The sequence below is a fragment of the Vicugna pacos genome, chromosome 3 (genome assembly GCF_048564905.1).
Source record: "Vicugna pacos chromosome 3, VicPac4, whole genome shotgun sequence".
NCBI lineage: Eukaryota > Metazoa > Chordata > Mammalia > Artiodactyla > Camelidae > Vicugna > Vicugna pacos.
This window is the reverse complement of record NC_132989.1, coordinates 68,712,257-68,731,536: the sequence shown is the minus strand read 5'-3', so window position 1 is coordinate 68,731,536 and position 19,280 is coordinate 68,712,257. Positions and strand designations below refer to the sequence as shown.

At 38.7% G+C, this 19,280-nt stretch overlaps 1 protein-coding gene across 2 annotated transcripts in view; it reads left to right on the top strand.

Moving 5' to 3' along the window:
* Positions 1-19,280, top strand: part of SCAMP1 (secretory carrier membrane protein 1) — a 101,748-nt gene that overhangs the window by 23,643 nt on the left and 58,825 nt on the right. For both annotated transcript variants that reach the window (XM_072958463.1, XM_072958464.1), the window contains exon 2: positions 2,551-2,628. In XM_072958463.1, the coding sequence (XP_072814564.1) occupies positions 2,551-2,628 (78 nt within the window). The remainder of the gene's footprint in view (positions 1-2,550; positions 2,629-19,280) is intronic.

Below are 19,280 nucleotides of genomic sequence, written 5' to 3'. Positions count from 1 at the left end.
GAAACAATGCCATGGAAGAATATGGTGTCTGAGGATTCACAGGTCACCGGGTTTTGTGGGTGGGGTGGGTTTGAGGCTGCAGCTGGACCATGTGGATTTACTAAAGCCCCACTTCTTGACCCTGAACTCACTTCTGAATTTAACCACAACTATGCCAACTTGAAAAATTTGATTCAAATATTCACGTTTCTGTTTTCTTAATTTTCCCCCTAAAGCATACATCCCCTTCTGATAACCTTCCCACTCCTCACATTTTTGAATAAATTTGGGAGGATAACCCTGGGAGGTAGAGTGATTTCATTCCCTCCTTCCCATTTTATTGTTGAGCAAGCCTGAAGTCTTTATTTTTCATCTATGCCATATTTTTAGCTTATTCTTACCACTTATTGCCAAGTTTGAGGCTCCTTACTCAGTAGCTTGTTTCGTTACATTGAGAGAGAAGAATCTGGCAAGGTGAGGGTGATCATGAGAGTCGATAAGGCTGGGAAGGTAGGCAAAGGCTTGGCTAGTCAGTCAGAAGCCTTATATCTCACTTTGAGGAATTTGTATTTTATAGTTGAGAATCTCTAAAAATCTGAAATGGATGAGGGACAGAGGGGTTGGAGGAGGGGAATGACAAGATTAGCTTTACATTTTTGAAAGATACCTTTTTTTTTTTTTAAAGATTTTTAAAACCTTTATAGTTACTGGCTAGAGAGGCCCTCATTCCATCTGACAAGTAAAAATCACGCTTAGAATTTTAAAAATTCTCTTAACCCTCCTCATAATGTTTTTCTGATGACCAACATAGAAACTGAAAAGGATTACAGAGAGGTTGAGACCCTTGCAGTTCACACAACTAATTGGTGTTTGCCAGTAGTCATGTTTTATTTCAGTGAAAAGGAACTGTAGAACAGATAGTCTAGACTTGTATATTATTTGGTAACCCTTCCTAGGATGTTACTCTGTGTCCTACATGAGGACAGCTGCTGCAGATTACTGAGCAATGACTCTGATGCAGAGAATTTGGGAAGGAAAACCTTAGTCTAGCAGCCACTATTTATGGCTGGGCTGGAAGCAATGTGGCTTAGGGGCCAGGGGCCAAGAAACTTGATGGAGAAGGGATTTCACTTAACAGCTGAGTGTCATCCCCTCCTCTGAGATCCTCTTTAACTGCTGTGGGAAGGCACTACAATGCCTGATAAAATGAAGTAAACTAGCTTCTTGTTAACCAGGAATGTCTCAAAATGGAGAAAAATAATTTGTACTGCAGATGTTAGCATTTGGGGGATCAGAAATGGCCTGTACTTGAACTTGCTGCTTTCTTGCTACAGAGCAGCTAGAAAAAGACAACACATCATACTTGAGTTTCTGTTAAGGTGGTGAACTAGCAAAGGTTGCTGGCTTTGCTCACCATGAAAATCAATTCTGGAAGAATTATAAGTCACAAAAATTTTGTTAAAATATTACTGGGGTGGTCTTGGCACCTTTGTAAATCATTTGACAGCATTGGCGAGGGTCTATTTCTGGCTTCTCTATTTTTATTCCTTTTGATTGTATGTCTGTATTAAATATGTTGAAAGGTAACTTTGATGACTGTTGAAGAAGATGGACTGAAGAAGGTACAGTGTAGACAAGAGAGCAGTGGTCCCCAGATCAGCAGAAGCATCTGGGAACTTACTAGAAATAGAGATTCTAAGGCCTCACCCCAGACTTACTGAATCAGTAACTCTGGGAGTAGTGTGCAGCAATCTGTTTTATTTGATTCTAGAACATGCCAAAGTTTGAGACTAGGGGTATGAGGGATGATGAGACTGTCTGTACATTACAGACATTACAGTTTGCAAATGCATTTCACATTAATTATGTAGTTGATTTTGTGAAGATGTTCATTATATTTGTGTCCTACATTCATAGTCAAGAGAAATAGAATAACTAGGCTTGTGTGATTTAGTTATTTATATGAAAGCCCAATATTAAGATTTGAAAAGCTGGGATAATGTGGTAATATACTTGGAAAAGGGAGTGAATCCAGGATCATGTGGAACAACAGACTATAGTCAAGGTGAAATTTTGTAGTAGAATAAAATAAGAGATACTTAATCTTGAATACTCTAGATGTTACCTGTATGTGACATTGATTTGTAATGTACTTAAATCTGCAGTAGGGAAAACTGAAGATACTATTTTTAAAAAAGGGACAGGGGAAACAGGAACTCTTTGTGGAGTGCAAAGGAAAGGATGGCTTTTTACCCAAGATTTGCTAAGATGCCCTATGCAAATGGTTCCACACAGCTATTAAGAGGTCTATTTTCATTCCTTCAGTAATAGCTAACAGCTGATTTGTATCTAACCCAGTTTTCACTTGTTTGTCTTTGAGGGTGTAAGGACTGTGGGTTTAAATTCCAACTTTGTTGAAATGGGGCTGAATAAATCTGATAATCTTCTTTATTTTCCTCTGTTAGCTTTGGTGGGTGACTAAAAGTACAGATAAAGCAAATGCATTGTAAATATCAAAATTGCATCTTTAAAGGATAAGTAATCTTTATTTTCTTTCAAATTTTATTCCAGGACCCATCAGTTACACAAGTGACAAGAAATGTCCCACCAGGACTTGATGAATACAATCCATTCTCGGATTCTAGAACAGTAAGACTATTCTTAATTGGACTACTTTTAAATATTAAAATTGAAATTAAGTAGGATTTCTGTTTCAATTATGGTTTCTTTTTTGGTTGGCTGGTTAAACTTACATAAAGCAAGCTATTAATGTTTTATTTAGAATTTAGCAAGTTCATTTTTTTTAAAAATAGGGATTAGTAGTGATTAAAAATTACTGTGATGGTCCTACAAATTAAATTGCTAATAACCTACCTAATATGTTAATATTACTACAGTTCTTTAAACAGAAGAGGGAAATTTTTTTTGGTATACATGTTGTCTTCATGGTAATATGGGGCGATGTTTTCTTACAAAGAAGGACCTGTGTATGGAACTGTACTGTGAATATTTGTATGATTGTCATTTGAATTAGGTGATTTTGAATAGGATCACCCTTCTACTCTGGTAGACTAGAACCTCTGGAATTTTGTTGTTTTGGGGGGTAATTAGGTTTATTTGTTTATATTGTTATTTTTTATTTAATGGATGTACTGGGGATCAAACCCATGCTCTTGTGTGTGCTAGGCATGCGCTCTACCACTGAGCTGTACCCTCCCCCCATAGAACCTGTGGAATTTTATCTGGCCTAGGAACATATTCTCAAAATTTAGTATTGATTTATAAAATGAAGGAGTATGAAAAAATCCTCATAGTACAGGGTTCTCTACTGAATACATATTAGAAGCAACTCAGGAAACTTTATTACAGTATCCATTAGGGCCCTAATCTTTCACGGTGCAGTTTTGTTTGTTTGTTTTTGTTTTAGTCCTTTTGATGATTTTATTGTGAGCCAGTTTTGAGGACGACTGAGCTAGGTTCTGTTGAGAATTCTCCCTCAAAATTTCTCTCGCAAATAATTTTGTCTCCTGTATTTGAGTCTTTAACTTAAACATTACACTTACGAGGCCCCTAATTATAAACATTGTTGACTCTTGAAATGTTAGTCATCCTCTTACAAATAATGTTCTTCAGTTGTATGCTTGGAATTACACAGCAGCATAAGGATATTTACCTGATCATGTCTTCCTGATGTATGTTTTTCATAGTCTTGAAAATAATTCTAGAAGATTATGTAGGCTTTTGCTTGGAAATTTCTTAAAGATGTATCAACTTTTTAGTTTGAGGAAGAGCTTTGTACAAAGTAAAAGAACTGAAAAGTGTGAACTTAAATTTAACTTTATTTCAAAGCCCTCCTTAAATAGCCTGCATCTGCAACCCAGGCTGGGATCATTGAGTGTTCATTGAGCATGTAAATTTCAGATTGAGGCCTGTGAAATGACCAGTAAGTCAACCAGTTTTGATGTGTACAAATGGCAGTCTCATATGGCTCAACCTTATAGTAAGCTGTGAGAGTGTATGAGAGTGCAGTTTGGTAGGAATTGAAAGGGAGAAAAAGAAGAGCCTGATATATTTTATTCCACTATGTGTAGATCTTCTAACATGATTTCTGGTGGGGAATGGAGATGGGAACAAAACTTTTTAAAGTTTGCTGGTAAAGAATAAAAAAAGGTTTTTATATACTTTTTTTGGAAGATTTCACTAGCAAAAAATATGCTTAACCTTACAGTAGCAGTGCTAGATGATTCTTTTCAGTACTAGCAGTGTTCTTTAGCGAGCTGTCTGCCTTGTGCCATGTGCTTTGCCTATATTATCTTATCAAATTCTTATAACAACATTCAAAATGGATACTTTTTGTTTCCAATTTACTGATAAAGAATCTGAGCCACAAGTCATCCAGCTGGTAAGTTACTGGCAGAACTGGTTATGTAACTCATCTGTTTTTGTAAAGTTCCTGCCTTTTCCATTTTGTCTTTAGAGTAGATGCCTAAGAAATAGAAGATAAAGTCTTGAGTCTGTGGACAATTTCTCACCTAATTGGAATTTTAAAAAGTTAAACAAAGAAAGTATATCCAGGAAAAATCAAACAAAAATGTAAATTATGGTTCTAAATGTTGAAACTTTACAGTCTAGGAAAGGTTTTCTGAAAGAGAAAGGCAATAATGACAGCCAGCTTACAATGAAACACTTCTCTTAGACTCAGTGAGCCTTTTTTTTTTTAAATAATGCAAAACAGGTTAATTTGTATGCCAACAATGAGGATTAGGATTCTAGATGAAAAAGGAAGGCAGTCTTGTGTTAAATGGAAAAGATCAAGATTTCTGGACTTGGGACCTGCTAGTTGGAAGACTTGCTGTGTTGCCTTCAGATGTTGTCTCTTTACCTGATGCAGCCTTTCAGCCTGTCCATCCCCCTTTGCTGTCTTCTCTAATTCCTCCTGATAGCCAAGCTGGTATTCTAGATAGCTTATATTCCTGCTCTGTCCACCCAGAAACCTTTTCATGGAGCGTTTTTTGGCTTGTTTTTTTCTGAGAAGCCAAGGCCTTCAGGTCTTGCAGGAGCCTGTTTAACGTGTTCTCCAACTGCAGAGCAGACTCTATAGCTTTTATGCCAGTTTCCCAGTTTTCTATAACTAGCCTCTGTTGGAGAGGAACAGAGGAGTCACTCTCCTACCTGAGGCATACATAGGTTGATTACTTACTACTTCCTGGGTAAAATTATAACTAGGTTTGCAGAGGTCAATAATTTCCACACTTTGTGACACAATAGACTTGGCAAGCACCTTTAATACTGATGTCTGGCTATAGTTACTATAGTGATACGGTGTCAGAACCGGGAAAATCATTGTTATGAGAACATTTTTGCATTTTCCACTGAACTTTTTACATAATGGAAAATACAGATGAAATAATTTAAAAATTAAAAATTCTTTTGTTTGCTGTATGGTTTCAGAAATTTGTCCTCCTCCCCCTTTTTCTTTGTTCAGCTATGACTATTTTCCAAAACAGATCAGATGTACTTGGATAATTGATTTGAGTGGTATGTTAGAACTCGGTCCAGGTACTATTTTAGGTGGTATCCATATTTGTCTTAGAAAAACATTTGTGAAAATAAAACTTCTAGATTGTTGCATAAGAACTGCTTGAGGTCAAGTAGGACAATCCTTCAGCAGAATGAGTATATAATATTGTTACGCTTTTAGAGAGTTCCTCTCTTATTTTTTTTTAAATTCTTTTGTTAGGTTTCCTTTTATATTAGTTTTCTATTTGAATGTAAATTTTAAGGAAGGCAACAATTAAATATTTAAATAATTTACATATTAATTCACTGTATTATAAATTCAGAGAAAGGAGTCCTCATAAAACACCGTAAAGTATAAACTCAGTCAATCTGTTGGCAGCAGAGTAGAAGGCTATTTGGCACTTGAAATGTGGTAGTCTGAACTGAGATGTGCTATAAAATGGAAGGTAGTCTTTGGTTATGAAATAATTTTTTTGTTTGAACTCAAAATGCATTTTACCACGAATTGTTTTCAGCATGGTGGGTAGGTTCCCTGGACTACCCTCTACAACTTAATACTAGAAGAATTAGCTCATCCTTTAGAATTGGTATGCATTTATGGGGATATATTTTCCTTTTAAATCAGGCAACAGTTTAAAATGCCAACTGCAGCTGATTCTCACTGCTTTCAGACACTGGTCATAGCATTCATGGCTTCAGATAGGATTTCTTCTGGTAGGTGTTGAAATAAAGGGATAGGGAGATCTATGTGTGGGGGGGAAATGTGGTGCTGTTGATAAAATCCTTAGTGACATTTCTCAGGACCTAGTTTGCTTTCAAATTTTTTTTCTCTAGGGATAGGCTGCCTTGTTCTTTTTCTGTTCTGCAATTGTTGACGTATATGATTTTTGTCACATGAAGCAGCAAGATCTTTCTAAAGGAAGAAGCAAAAGTAGAAAATTCCAAGTACTGGCATGCCCAAGTAGTCATTTCTGAGCATAAAGGACATAGATAATTGATTTATATATAAATAAGAACTGCCTGTAACTAAGTTAATTCAGGACGTGGAGTAGACTGAGTGTCATAAGACCTGGATTCTAATCTAGGCTCTGCCACTAGATGGTAACTTCAGACAAACCATCTAACCTCTTAGGGCATTTTTTTTTTTTCAATGTGTAACAGTGGCTGCAGAGAGGAGGATGTTGAGTTAAATGATTTCTTTCTTTTTTTTTTTTCATTTTTTCAGTTTTATTAGGTAGAATTGTTACAGTTTGCATATATAGAATGTATTGCATGTAAATACATATACACAACATACTGCACATATTTTTAAAATTTACATACATGTACTGTTCATTGTTTCTAAGAAAATTTAGAGATTTAGCTTTTTAAACTTAGATTTATGAAAGGAATAAAGCCAACCACAAAATAAGAATTAGTTCAAAAAGATACATAAACCCAGATGTTGAGTTAAATAATTTCTAATTTCAGTTTCTCTTCTGAAAATGGATAAAACTTTTATTTCCAGGACTGACTGGTTATAATTGTATTTAGTAGTTTACCTATCATTAATACTGCAAAAGCAATTTCTGTACTGTAATACCTGTCTTTATTTTCTCTTGCCATATGTTTCTTTTTTAATCTTTTCCTTTTTTATTTGCTTCTCACTGTCTTGTCTTTCTTGGAGCTTGTTATCTGTCCTTTCTGGAACCAGTCTTTGTTTCTAGTCTCATTTAATCATAACTGTTGCCTTCTGTCCTTCTAGTGTCATTGGCTGGAAGTACCTGAGTTCTCTTTGGCTCAGACAGCTTCTTTTCCTGTATCTAATCAGTAGCCACGTCCTGTCACTTATACCTCCAGGAGGTATTACCTGTCCTTTTCATTCCTCCTGAACTGTCCTAATTCAGGTACTCATGTGAGATAATACAATGGCCTATCTACTTACCTGTCTTCAATTTCTCTTAACATCATTTTTTTTGTATTGTGATTAGAATTAATTTTTTTAAAAACAGAGTTCAGATTAGGTCTTCTCTCCTTAGAAATGTGTACACTGATTATGCATTGCCTCCTTGGTAGTGTGCCATGTGGGGCCCTCCATGATTTGACCTCAGATTATCTTCTTTTATTTTTTTCTTGACTTTATTTATTTATTTATTGGCAGGGGGGAGATAATTAGGTTTACTTATTTATTTATTCATTTATTCATTTGGATGGAGGTGCTGTGGCTTGAACCCAGGGTCACATGCATGCTAAGTATACATTCTACCACTGAGCTATACCCTCTGCCCCCATATTTTATTTTTTAGAGCAGTTTAGGTTTACAGAAAAATTGAGCAAAAAATAGAGAGTCTCCATAGACTGCTCCACCAGGCTGTCTTTTTTTTTTTTTTCCTCTTTCTTCTTTTTGTTCTCTTTTCTTGTGCTTTGATGACTAGAGAAGCTCCTTTAATATTTCTTGTGAAGCTGGTTTGGAGGTGTTGAATTTTTTTAGCTTTTGTTTATCTGTGAAACTTGATTTCACCAAGTCTAAATGAGAGCCTCACTGGATAAAGTATTCTTGGCTGTAGGTTTTTCCCTTTCAGCACTTTAAATATATTGTGCCACTCCCTTCTGGCTTGAAGAATTTCTGCCAAAAAATCAGCTGATAACCTTATGGGAGTTCCCTTGTATATTATTTGTTGCTTTTGTCTTGCTGAATTTAATATTCTCTCTTTATCCTTGATTTTTGTGAATTTGATTACTATGTGCCTTGGTGTATTCCTCTTTGGGTTATCCTGTGTAGGACTCTCTGAGCTTCCTGAACTTGGGTGAGTGTTTCCTTTCCCAAGTTAGGGAAGTTTTCAGTTAGTATCTCTTCAAAAATTTTCTCAGGTCCTTTCTCCCTTTCTTCATTTTCTGGTACCCCTATAATGTGAATATTAGTGTGCTTCATATTGTCCCAGAATTCTCTTAAATTATCCTCATTTGTTTTCATTCTTTTTTTTTTTCTGTTTGGCAATGGTGATTTCCACTATTCTGTCTTCTAGCTCACTAATCCATTCTTCTGCCTTGTTTAGTCTATTCTTGGTTCCTTCTAATGTGTTATTCACTTCGATAATTTTATTCTCCAATTCTGTTTGGATATTCTTTATATTTTCCAGCTCTTTGCTAAAAACTTCACTCTGCATTTGTCAACTGAAATAAATGCACGGCCTTAAAGTTGAGAGTTATGTTTTACTTGGCGGGAGGACCCGAGCTAGGATGACAGCCTCTCAGATTGCTCTGAGGGACTGCTCCAAAGAGGTAGGGGAGGAGCTAGGATATATAGGAGCTTTACAACAAATACCAGGTAGTTGGAACAATAAAAGATGACTTATTATCTAAAGAAAACCGGGCATCTCAAGTTGCAGAATTTTGTGCTTTTCTATGTATGGGAGGAAGCAAACATTTGGGTTCATTGAATTCATTCCTTTGACAAGCTTCTAGCTATCTAGGGCTAGTATCTTGTGTGTTATTATTCTGAGTCTGCTCAGAGTGCACCATTGTGAGTGGCTGCAGAGGCTGGGCTACAGGCTTGTCTTCACTGGGGGGTGGCGGCTGATGACTTGATGGCTTCAGCATTCTTTGTTTACTGATATGGTTTACAGTATTTTTCTTTCACACATCTATGCTTCCCTTGAGTTCTGTGAACATCTTCACTATCATCATTTTAAACTCTTTCTCGGATAGATTGCCTATTTCCTCATCACTTATTTCTTCTGTGATTTTATCTTGTGCCTTGTCCTGGAGGATATTCCTGTGCCACCTCATTTTGTCTGTCTTTCTCTTTGTGTTTTTAGGTGGGCTAGTTATGATTCGCAACGTTGGAGAAGTGGCCTTCTGTGGGAGATATCCTGTTCATTCTAGCAGTACACTCCTCTCTTATCACCCAAGGGGCAGGGGAGAGCTGATCCCAGTGTAGAGTCCAGCCTGTGTTTGTGGATTCCTTCCACAGGCTTGGGGCTGTTTTCTTATTTCTGGTATCTGCCCCCTGGTGGATTAGGCTGGGCTAGAGGCTTATGTAGGTTTCCTGGCAGGAGGGACGGTGCCTGCCCACTGCTGGGTGAAGCTTGACCTGGACCTCTGGTGGGTAGGGCCCTGCCTAGAGGCGTTTTGGGCTCAGAAGTTCTGTAGATGGGTGAGGCTGTGTTTCCACCCAGTATGTTGTTTGGTCTGAGGGTTCCCAGCCCTTAAGCCTACAGGCTGTTGGATGGGGCTGGGTCTTGGTGTTATTGATCCAGTCAAAGTATCAGCCTCCAGGGAAGCTCTTGTAGATGAGCACTCCTGGAATATCCGCCACCAGCTTCTAAGTCCCCTGGGTGAGCTACAGCAGTCCCCTAACTCCTCAGGAGAACTTCCAAAACCAGTAGGCAGGTCTGGACCAGGTACCTATGCAATCACTGTCTCTGCCCCTGTACCTGGTGCACTTGAGATCCCGTGAGCACCTCCCAAGAGTGTTAAGTCTCTATCTCTCCCAGTCCTGTGGGGCTTATGAAGTTAAGCCCCACTGGCCTTCAAAACCAGATGTCCTGGGGTCTCCTCCTCCCACTGCCAGAACCCTCATCTGGGGAGTCTGACGTGGAGCTCAGAACTCTCATTCCTGTGGGAGCGCCTCTGTGACTTAATTGTGCTTCAGTTTGTGGGTCGCCCACCCAGGGGGTATAGGGCCCAACTATATCGTGAGCATACCCCTCCTACCATCCTGTTGTGGTTCTGTCTCAGTGTTTCCAGTTGAAGCAGATCTTTTTTTTTGCTAGGCTCCAGTCTTTTTTCTCAGTGGATGTTCAGAAGTCAGTTGTGGTTTTGTAGTTGCGAGGAGAGGCAAGTTCATGGTCCTACTACTCTGCCATCTTGATTCTGGCCCAGAAAACTAAGCAGCTGAGTTGAAGCTTCTGAGATGCTCAGGCTCATTTCCTCCCACCTCTTCACACATCACACTTCAGCAAACAGTTGCCCCCATTCAAAGAATGGAGAAGGCGGGGACAATGGAAGCAACGGAGGAGGTAACAACCTCTTCGGTGAGGCTGAGGGCAGAGAAGGGAACGACTGGCCTCAGCCTTGAATCTAGGCAAAAGGAACGGCACTCCACTAAGAAGGCACAGAAGACCACCTGGTACAGCTCTTCTCACGTCCCTGCTCCCTGCCCACTCCCCCAGGCTATCTTTAGGCTTATCCTCTAATGTGCTATTTGCTCCAGCTGAAGTCATCTCCCTTCTAACCCAAACTCCATTGATACCACCACCCCTGGGCCTTTTATTGGTCATTGAATGGAGTAAAGAGAGACTGTGTGTGGTCATAATGCCTGGCTTCCCTAATATATCCTCTCCTCCTTCGGTAGGTCAAGGTAAACCTCTCATACTAGGTATATTCATTTTCTGTTGCTGTGTAACAAATTACTACAACTTAGCAGCTTGAAAAAACACGTGTATTATTTTACCACTTCTGTAGGTCAGGAGTTTGGGCACAGCTTAGCTGTGTCTTTTGTTTAGGGTTTCATGAGGCTGTGATAAAGGAGTTGTCTGGATTGCATTCTCATCCAGAGACTTGACTGAGGAAGGATCTGCTTCCAAGCTCATTCAGGCTATTGGTAGAATGAATATCCTGTGATTGTATGACTGAGGGCCCCAGATTTTGGTTTGCTATCAGCTGGAGACTGCCCTCAGGTCATCAGTGCTTTCCACAGTTTCTAGAGGCTGCATGGTTTCTTGCCACATGGGCTTCCCCATCATGGCCACTTATTTCAGAGGGTCTTTAGAGAGTCCCTCAGGCTAGTCTACCAATACGGAGTCTTACATAATATAACCCAAAACAGAATGTAATCAAGGGAGTGGTAGCCCATCACTTCTACCATATTCTGTTGATTAGAAGCATGTCATAGGTCCTGCATGTACTCAAGGAGAGAGTATTATATAAAAACGTGAACACCAAGAGGGGAGTATCATTGAGATTCACTTTAGGGTCTCTGTGCCACACTACCAATTAGATATGTATTACTTCGAATCTCTTCATGCCCATTTAAAAAGATCAAAGTGGGGCCCCCAGAACACCTGTCCCTCTTTGCCCTCAAAACTTGACTGCCCTAAGTTTATCTGGACTAATCTTATTATGCTCTTGATTCCTATTTATGTCATTCTTTACTAGAAGCCCCAGAGTCCTCGTCTCTTGGATTTTGATCTTCATGATGTTCTGTACATTATTTATTCTGAACCCTTCTATTTCCTTAATTCCTGAGACTTTCCATTGTGCTCTCTGAGTCAGAGTCAAACTTCATCAAAATTCCCGATATCTTTATCTTTTTCTCTGAATGTTTTGTCCTTTGTTCTGTAGAAACTGGCCTTTGTATGAGGACAGTGCTTCCCCTGTACTCTTCCCAAAACTAGGTGATTTTTCTCTCACAGTTCTCAGCTGATCATAAAATTGGGGTAGATACCATGTTTGTTTCTAGTTGCTGCTTCCAGACTTTCTTCTTGTCTAAAAAATCCTATGTCATCATTTGAATCTCAGAGGGTACCAGGTTATAATTGGGTGCCACAACTCATTGTGGCTGTCTTCTGCTGATCCCTGAATTACTACTCCTTATTTCTCTCTCTCTCTCTCTTTTTTTTTTCCTCATGATTTTAATTCTTGGTTCACTGTTACTCTTTCTAACACTATTCCTGTTTTGAATTCTTTGTGTTGTTGTTTCCAGCATCTTGCTTCTCAGTACCTTGACCTTATCTCTTTCATTGATTTTTGCCTTTCCTGTTAACTCAAGTCACTCACTACCATGGTCATATCCTAGACTTTGTCATTATTGTCACTTAACTCCTATAAAACCTTAATTTCGTATATCTTCTCCGTCACTCTTCTAGTTCCTCAATTGTAACACATCTTTCCACTTCACTAGGACCTCTGGTTTGTTGACCTTACGATGTCACTGCCCTTTATCCACTGGATGTTACTCTCTTCTCTCAGCTTAAATTACACATTCAGTCGTTTTAATCACTCTCTTACATGCACGCTCAACTCCCTTGCCTTCCCCCTCCTATTTTGACATAATCTTGGCTAAAAGCGAAGCCCTGGTTAAACACAACTCTTTCTGCTCTCTGTCCTTTACCCTTGTAGCTAAATATGGAGACACACACATAACCATGCTGAATGGTCTCGCTTTTAGTTCATGGCCAGCTCTAAATTGTAGTGAATGTCCTACTTATTTATTTGTCCACTCTTTTTCTCTCTCCTCATCTTTAAAATCTGTCCCGCTATCCTCACTCTCAGCTCATGACCTTGCTTCTCATTTACTGAGGAATCTGAAGCAGCCAGTAGAGAATATACACAGACTTCCAGCATAGCATCTACTTACCTACCAGTATTTATACCCATATTTTCTGCTTTCCTGCCTTTTACTTACAGATGAACTATCTTTGCTTCTACCCAAAGCCATTCCCTCTTTTGTGCACTTCCACGCACTTTTACTGAAGAACTTTGCTGAATTGCTCCTCACCTACATCACTAGTTTTCTTCACTTTCTACTGGATCATTCATATCATCATAAAAACATGTTTCCTTCTGTTTTTTTCCTTATATTTTTGTTTCTTCCACCCCTAAAAGAAATCCTGAATCCTTTATCAATTACTTCACATTTCCTCTCCCTGTCCAGCCATAAGCAAGTCTTGATTACCTTCTGTCTCCATAGATTTGCCTATTCTGGACATTTCATACAAATGGAATCATAAAATACGTGGTCTTGTGCAACTGGTTTCTTTTACTCAGCATGATGTTTTCAGGGTTCAGCTGTATTGTGGCATAGATCAGTACTTCATTCCTTTTTATTGCCTTTTTATTTATTAATTTTTTTTTGAGCAGAGAAAGGTTTTTTGCAGGGCCAAGCAAAGAGGACCAGGTGGCTCATGCCCAAGAAAACCCCGAACTCCTTCTCCTTTTTATTGCTTTTTATACCACATTTTACTTAGCCATTCATCAACTGATGGATATTTAGGTTGTTTCCAATTTTTGGTTGCTCTAAACTTTTGTGTGCTAGTTTTTGTGTGGACATATGTTTTCATTTCTCTTGGATATATACAGAGGAGTGGAATTCTAGGGTAATATGATAATATGTTTAACTTTTTGAGGAGCTATCAGACTGTTTAACAAAGTGGCTGCACCATTTTATATTCTAATCAGCAGTGTAGAAGGGTTCCAGTCTCTTCACATCGTTACCAACACTTATTATTGTCTGATTTTTTGCTTACAGCCATCCTAGTGGATGTGAAGTGATATATCCCTGTGGTTTTGATTTGCATTTCCCTGATGGGTAATGATTTTGAGCATTTTTTTCAAGTGCTCATTGGCCACTTGCATGTCATCTTTGGAGAAATGTCTAGATTCTTTGCTCACTTTAAAATTGGATTTCCTTTTAAATATTAAATTGTAAGAGTTGTTACATATTCTGAACACAGATCCTTTATGAAATAAGTGATTTGTAAATTCAGTAGACCCTGAACAACAACACAGGTTTGGACTATGTGGGTCCACATACATATGGATTTCTTTCACTAAATAGATGCTATAGTACTGCACAATCCATGGTTGGTTGAATCTCTGATGCAAAACCTCAGGTATGGAGGGTTGGCTGTCATGTTATACATAGATTTCCGCTGTGGAGGGTCAACATCCCTAACCCCTGCATTATTCAAGTATTTTTCCCTATTCTGTGGAATGTCTTTTTACTTTCTTGATAGTGTTCTTTGACATACAGAAGTTTTAAATTTTGATGTCAAATTTGTCTATTTTTTCTTGGGTTGCTTCTTTTTTTGGTGTCATGTCTAAAAAGTCATTGCCCAACTCACAGTTGTAAACATTTACTCCTAAGTTTTCTTCTAAGAGTTGTATAGTTTTAGTGTCGATATTTAGGTTTACCATTCATTTTGAGTTAATTTTCATGAATTGTATAAGATGGGTGTCCAACTTCTTTCTTCTGTATGTGGATATCCACTTGTTCCAGCACCATTTGCTGAAAAGACCTTTTTCCTATTGGATTTTTTTTGGCACTCTTGATGAAAATTAATTGATTAATGTAAGAGTGTATTTTTGGACTCTAAATTCCATTCTGTTGATCTATGTCTATCCCTATGCCAATACCACACTCTCCTGATTACTGTAACTTTGTAACTAAACTCTACCTTGACCTCATTTCCCTTTCCAGTCTACTGCTCACATCACTGCCCTTGAAAAACTTTCTCTGCTTCCAATTGCTGTAGAACTCATCTGAAGAGTTGTCTACTTTTTTTTTTCTCAGACCTTTCTCCTAAACTATATTTCAGCACTCCACCGAAACGCACTTGTCGGGGCAGTCAGTGACTTCCACACTGCTAAATCCAGTGGTAAATTTTCAGTCTTAACCATAACTGATCTATCATCAGTTGATCACTATTGCTTTCTTAGAAAACTTTTTTCATGTGGCTTTCAGAGCACTTAAGTTTTTCCTTTTCAGTCTCCTTTGCTGATTTCTCTCCGTTCCCTGTCCCTTCACCCCCAGTATTAGAGTATACCAGGAGTTAGGCTTTGCTTCATTTCTCTATCTGTGGTCCCTCAGGTGGTTATTTCATCCAGTCTTACAGCTTTACATACCATCTACATGCTGATGACTCCCAAATCTACATCTTCAGGACAACCCTCTCTTCTGAACAGCAGACTCATGCATTCAGCTGCCTCCTACACATGTCTACCTGGATGTCTCAGAAACTGCACATTCAGCTTGTTGAATGCTGAACTGAGCTCACTCCTTGTAAACCTGCTCATTTTGTATCTTTCTCATTTCTGTGTTGCTTAGGCCAAAACATTGGTGATAGTTGACTATTTCCATTTCCTTACATAACATCTTTCTGTCAGGAAATCCTGTTGGCTCTCCCTTACAGGCACCTGCAGACCTGATGCCTTACCTTCATAGCCACCACTCGGCTTGAGCTGCCATCATCCCTTGTCTGGATTACTGGTTTCCTGACTATTCTTCCTTCTTTCGCCTTTGCCCTGTTTCGGTCTGTTTCCAATTTAGTAGCCAGAGTGATCCCCTGAAAAAGAGTTGATCATTTCAGTCTCCTGCTTAGAACTCTTCACGAGCTTTTAATTTTCTTTAGAGTAAAGCCAGGAATGTTTAAATAGCCTATAATCTGGTCTCTAATGTCTCTCACTCTTATCTCCTCACTCGTCTCCCATGTACTCTTTCTCAGCACACTGGTCTTCCTAAGGCCAAGCATTCTCCTGACTTTGCTTTGACTGTTCCTTCTGCCTAAGATGGTCTTCCCCCAGATATCTGCAAAGCTGACTTCTTCACCTCCATAAAGTCTTTGCTCAAATATTGGCTTCCCTAACCACCTTTGTAAAATTAGCCCTGTTCAGCTTTTACTCATGACCTCTCTACCCTGTTCATTTTCGTTTTTGTTCCATAAAATTTACTGCCTTCTAAGATACTCTATAACGTATTTATTATATGTATTGTTTATCTTCCATTGCTAGACTATAAGCTCCATGGAAGTAGGGATGCTTACCTATTTTGTTCATTAGTGTAGTGTCTGTAATTGTTTGTGTCACATTGTAGTTGATCAGTGAATGTTGTAGTTGATGAATGAATGAATGTTTGGTCACACTGCTCTTCCTCTATGTGCCTTTCTCTACTTGGTAACACCTGTTCTTGTATATCCCTTCTTTCCTCCTATTGTGTATCTCCTCCCTCAGTTCTAATCCTTAAAGCCTTATTTTAAAATGTTCATCTATTATAAAATTATTTCTGTTTGTCCTGACTCTGACATTATGTTTCATTTTCACCACCTTTAGTAACAGGGAAATCTTTGTTAGGCATAGCTACAATCAGTTCTTGTCTACTCAGAGACTGATAAAGTCAGTGAAAGCTGCAGAACATTTTAGGTTTCTTTTGGTAGTCTCTCCATTAGGTGAAAGAATACGACAATGGTTTACAGAGGCTGTAAACGTTGTTGCCTTAAAGGGAAGTTCTCAAATTTCAAGGTGTATAAGAATCACCCTGGGGAGCTTACTAGAAATGTGAGCTTGTTAAAAACGCAAACTTCTTTTCTTCAACCCCTGAGTTTTTGAATCAGTATGTCTACAGTGGGGCCTAGAGTTTGCCTTTTCAATAAGCACCAGGGCTTTATGATGCAGGAGATCTATGAACACATTAAGAAACATTGTTTTAGACGTGAGTATACTTAGAAACATTTTTGGTTCACAGATGGCAGAAAAAGAGCAGGAAAGAACAAGGAGAAATTTTCTTAAATAGGTGTTTTGAATATGGAAGAAAACCAGGAAGGAGACCATATTTGTTTTATGCTTGAGAAAGACAACTTGGGGACCTCCTATGCCTTGAAGGGATCTTACATACCTATTTATTTACTAACAAAACATCTTTGGAACTTACAATGCAGAGAGCTCATTATGTTATAGAAAAGTCCATCCACTATTGTATTTCTACGATTATTATAGTATTCTTAATTCTATTGAGTGGAAATATGTCTTCTTGTAATTTTTAGCTTTTGGTCCTAGTTGAGGTCTCCAAAGCCACACAACACAGAGTTGATCCTGGTGGACTGCCTTCTGTCACCCTTGCCCAGCAACTTTCCCTGCTTTAGATACCCTGCATCTGTGCTTTTACAACATATCTCAATAAAACATATCCCACTGTAAAAAATGTTATTTGTGTTAAAATATAATTGTAACCACATAAAGTATATAAGAATTATAACTTCTACAGAGATTTAAAAAATACATTCTATTCCTAACTTGTGAAATTTCACCCACCATGAAAGTAGGATATTGAGCCTTGCTCTGGCCAGTTCTCTGTCCACAAGGTCACTTCCCTATTCTCTTGGCTTCTCTTAATTTTTCTGTCTCCCATTTTTGTACCTTCGGTGCTTTTTTCAGTACTTCAGGTTTTTCCCAGGGGCTGCCAGAGCAGTGACAGCAGTTTCAGGACTGTCAGGAGGAGAAGAGCTCATCTTACTACACTACATCCAGTTGCACTAGAGTATTCTTTTTTCTTCTACAGTTAGGTTGACTCTCCTGTGTCTGCAGTTTTGATGAGGGTGAAGTGGAGATGATATACTCTAAAGTGCCCAATGAGGCAGGAAGATCCTCCCTCTTGTATCTCAAATATTCCTTCTGATACTATTTTTCCTATTCCTAAGGTAGAAGTTCCTTTAGTGAGGGTCTGTTGGTAGTAAATCTTTTAGTATTTATAGATAAGTATTTATTATTTCACCTTGGTTCTCAAAAGCTAATCCCACTGGATTTAGATGTGCACATTGACAGTTATTTTCTCTCATCAGTTTGGCACATTCTACTCAGGCTTCTGTTGTTGCTGTTGAGAAAATAGCTCTCATTCTTACTGGATTCCTTTGTGTGGGTATTGTGTCTTGTTTTTTTTTTTCTTCAGGTTTTTGAGACATGGCACTGTATAAGTTTAAGGTGTACAGCACAATGATTTGACTTACATACATCATGCAATGATTACCACACCAAGTTTAGTGAACATAATCTCATATGGATACAAAATGAAAGAAATCAAAATTTTTTTCTTTGTGATGGAAACTCTTAGAGTTTACTCTCTTAACTTTCGTATGTAGTATGTAGTATTTATCATGTTGTACATTACATCCCTAGTACTTATTTATCTTATAACTGGAAGTTTATACCTTTTGACTCCAACCAGTTCCCATCTCCCCACTCCCTGCCTCTGGTAACCACAAATCTGATCTCTTTTTCTATGAGTTTGTTTTTAAAGTATAATTGACCTACAGCACTATTCTTGTTCCTGTTACATAACGTAGTGATTGGATATTAAATGATCACCATGATAAGTCTAGTTACCATCTGTCACCATACAAAGATATTACATAGTTCTCTGTTCTTTGTATTTATGAGTCTGTTTCTATTTTGTTGTTTCTTCATTTGTTTTGTTTTTCAGATTCTACATAGATTGAATTAGTGTAGTATTTGCCTTTTTTATGTCTGACTTATTTCATTTAGCATGATACCCTCTAGGTCATTCCACGTTGTCACAAATGGCTAAGATTTCATCCTTTTTTATGGCCGAGTAATATTCCATTATATATGTTTACATACACACACACACACACACACACACACACATACACATACATACACACACACACACACATACACATACATACACACATACACACACACACACCACATTTTCTTTATCCATTCATCAATGGTTCTGAGCCTTCTGGTGGGCAGAACTGTGTCCTGGGGCAGCTGGAGGCTCAGGGGGATCTAGGGCACCTGGCTTCCTAGTGAGTGGGTCAGGTCCTGGCACTAAGAAGCTAGCAGGAGGATTCCAGAATGGTGCTTGCCAGCACCAGTGTTCTCATTGTAGAATGTGCTCCCCAAATGGCTGCCACCAGCGTCTGTATTCCCGGGATGAGTCCCAGTTGCCTCTTCCCTCACTGGGAGGCTCTCCAAGATAAGCAAGTGGATCTGGCCCAGGCTACATTCAAAGGACTGCTTCTGCCCTGGGTCCTGGAGCAGCTGACATTTAGCATGTGCCCTTTGAGTGTGGAGTCTGTTTTCTCCATTCCTCTCACTCTCAAAAGCAAACCCTGCTGGCCTCCAAATTCCAGGGGCTCATCTTCTCAATGCAGGACCCACAGGGAGGGGAGCCCAATGTTGGGCTCAGACACAGCATTCCTTGGGAGAATGTCTGCAGTTGTGATTATCTCCTGTTTGTGGGTTGCCTACCCAGAGTATGGTTCTTGACTGTACTGTGACTC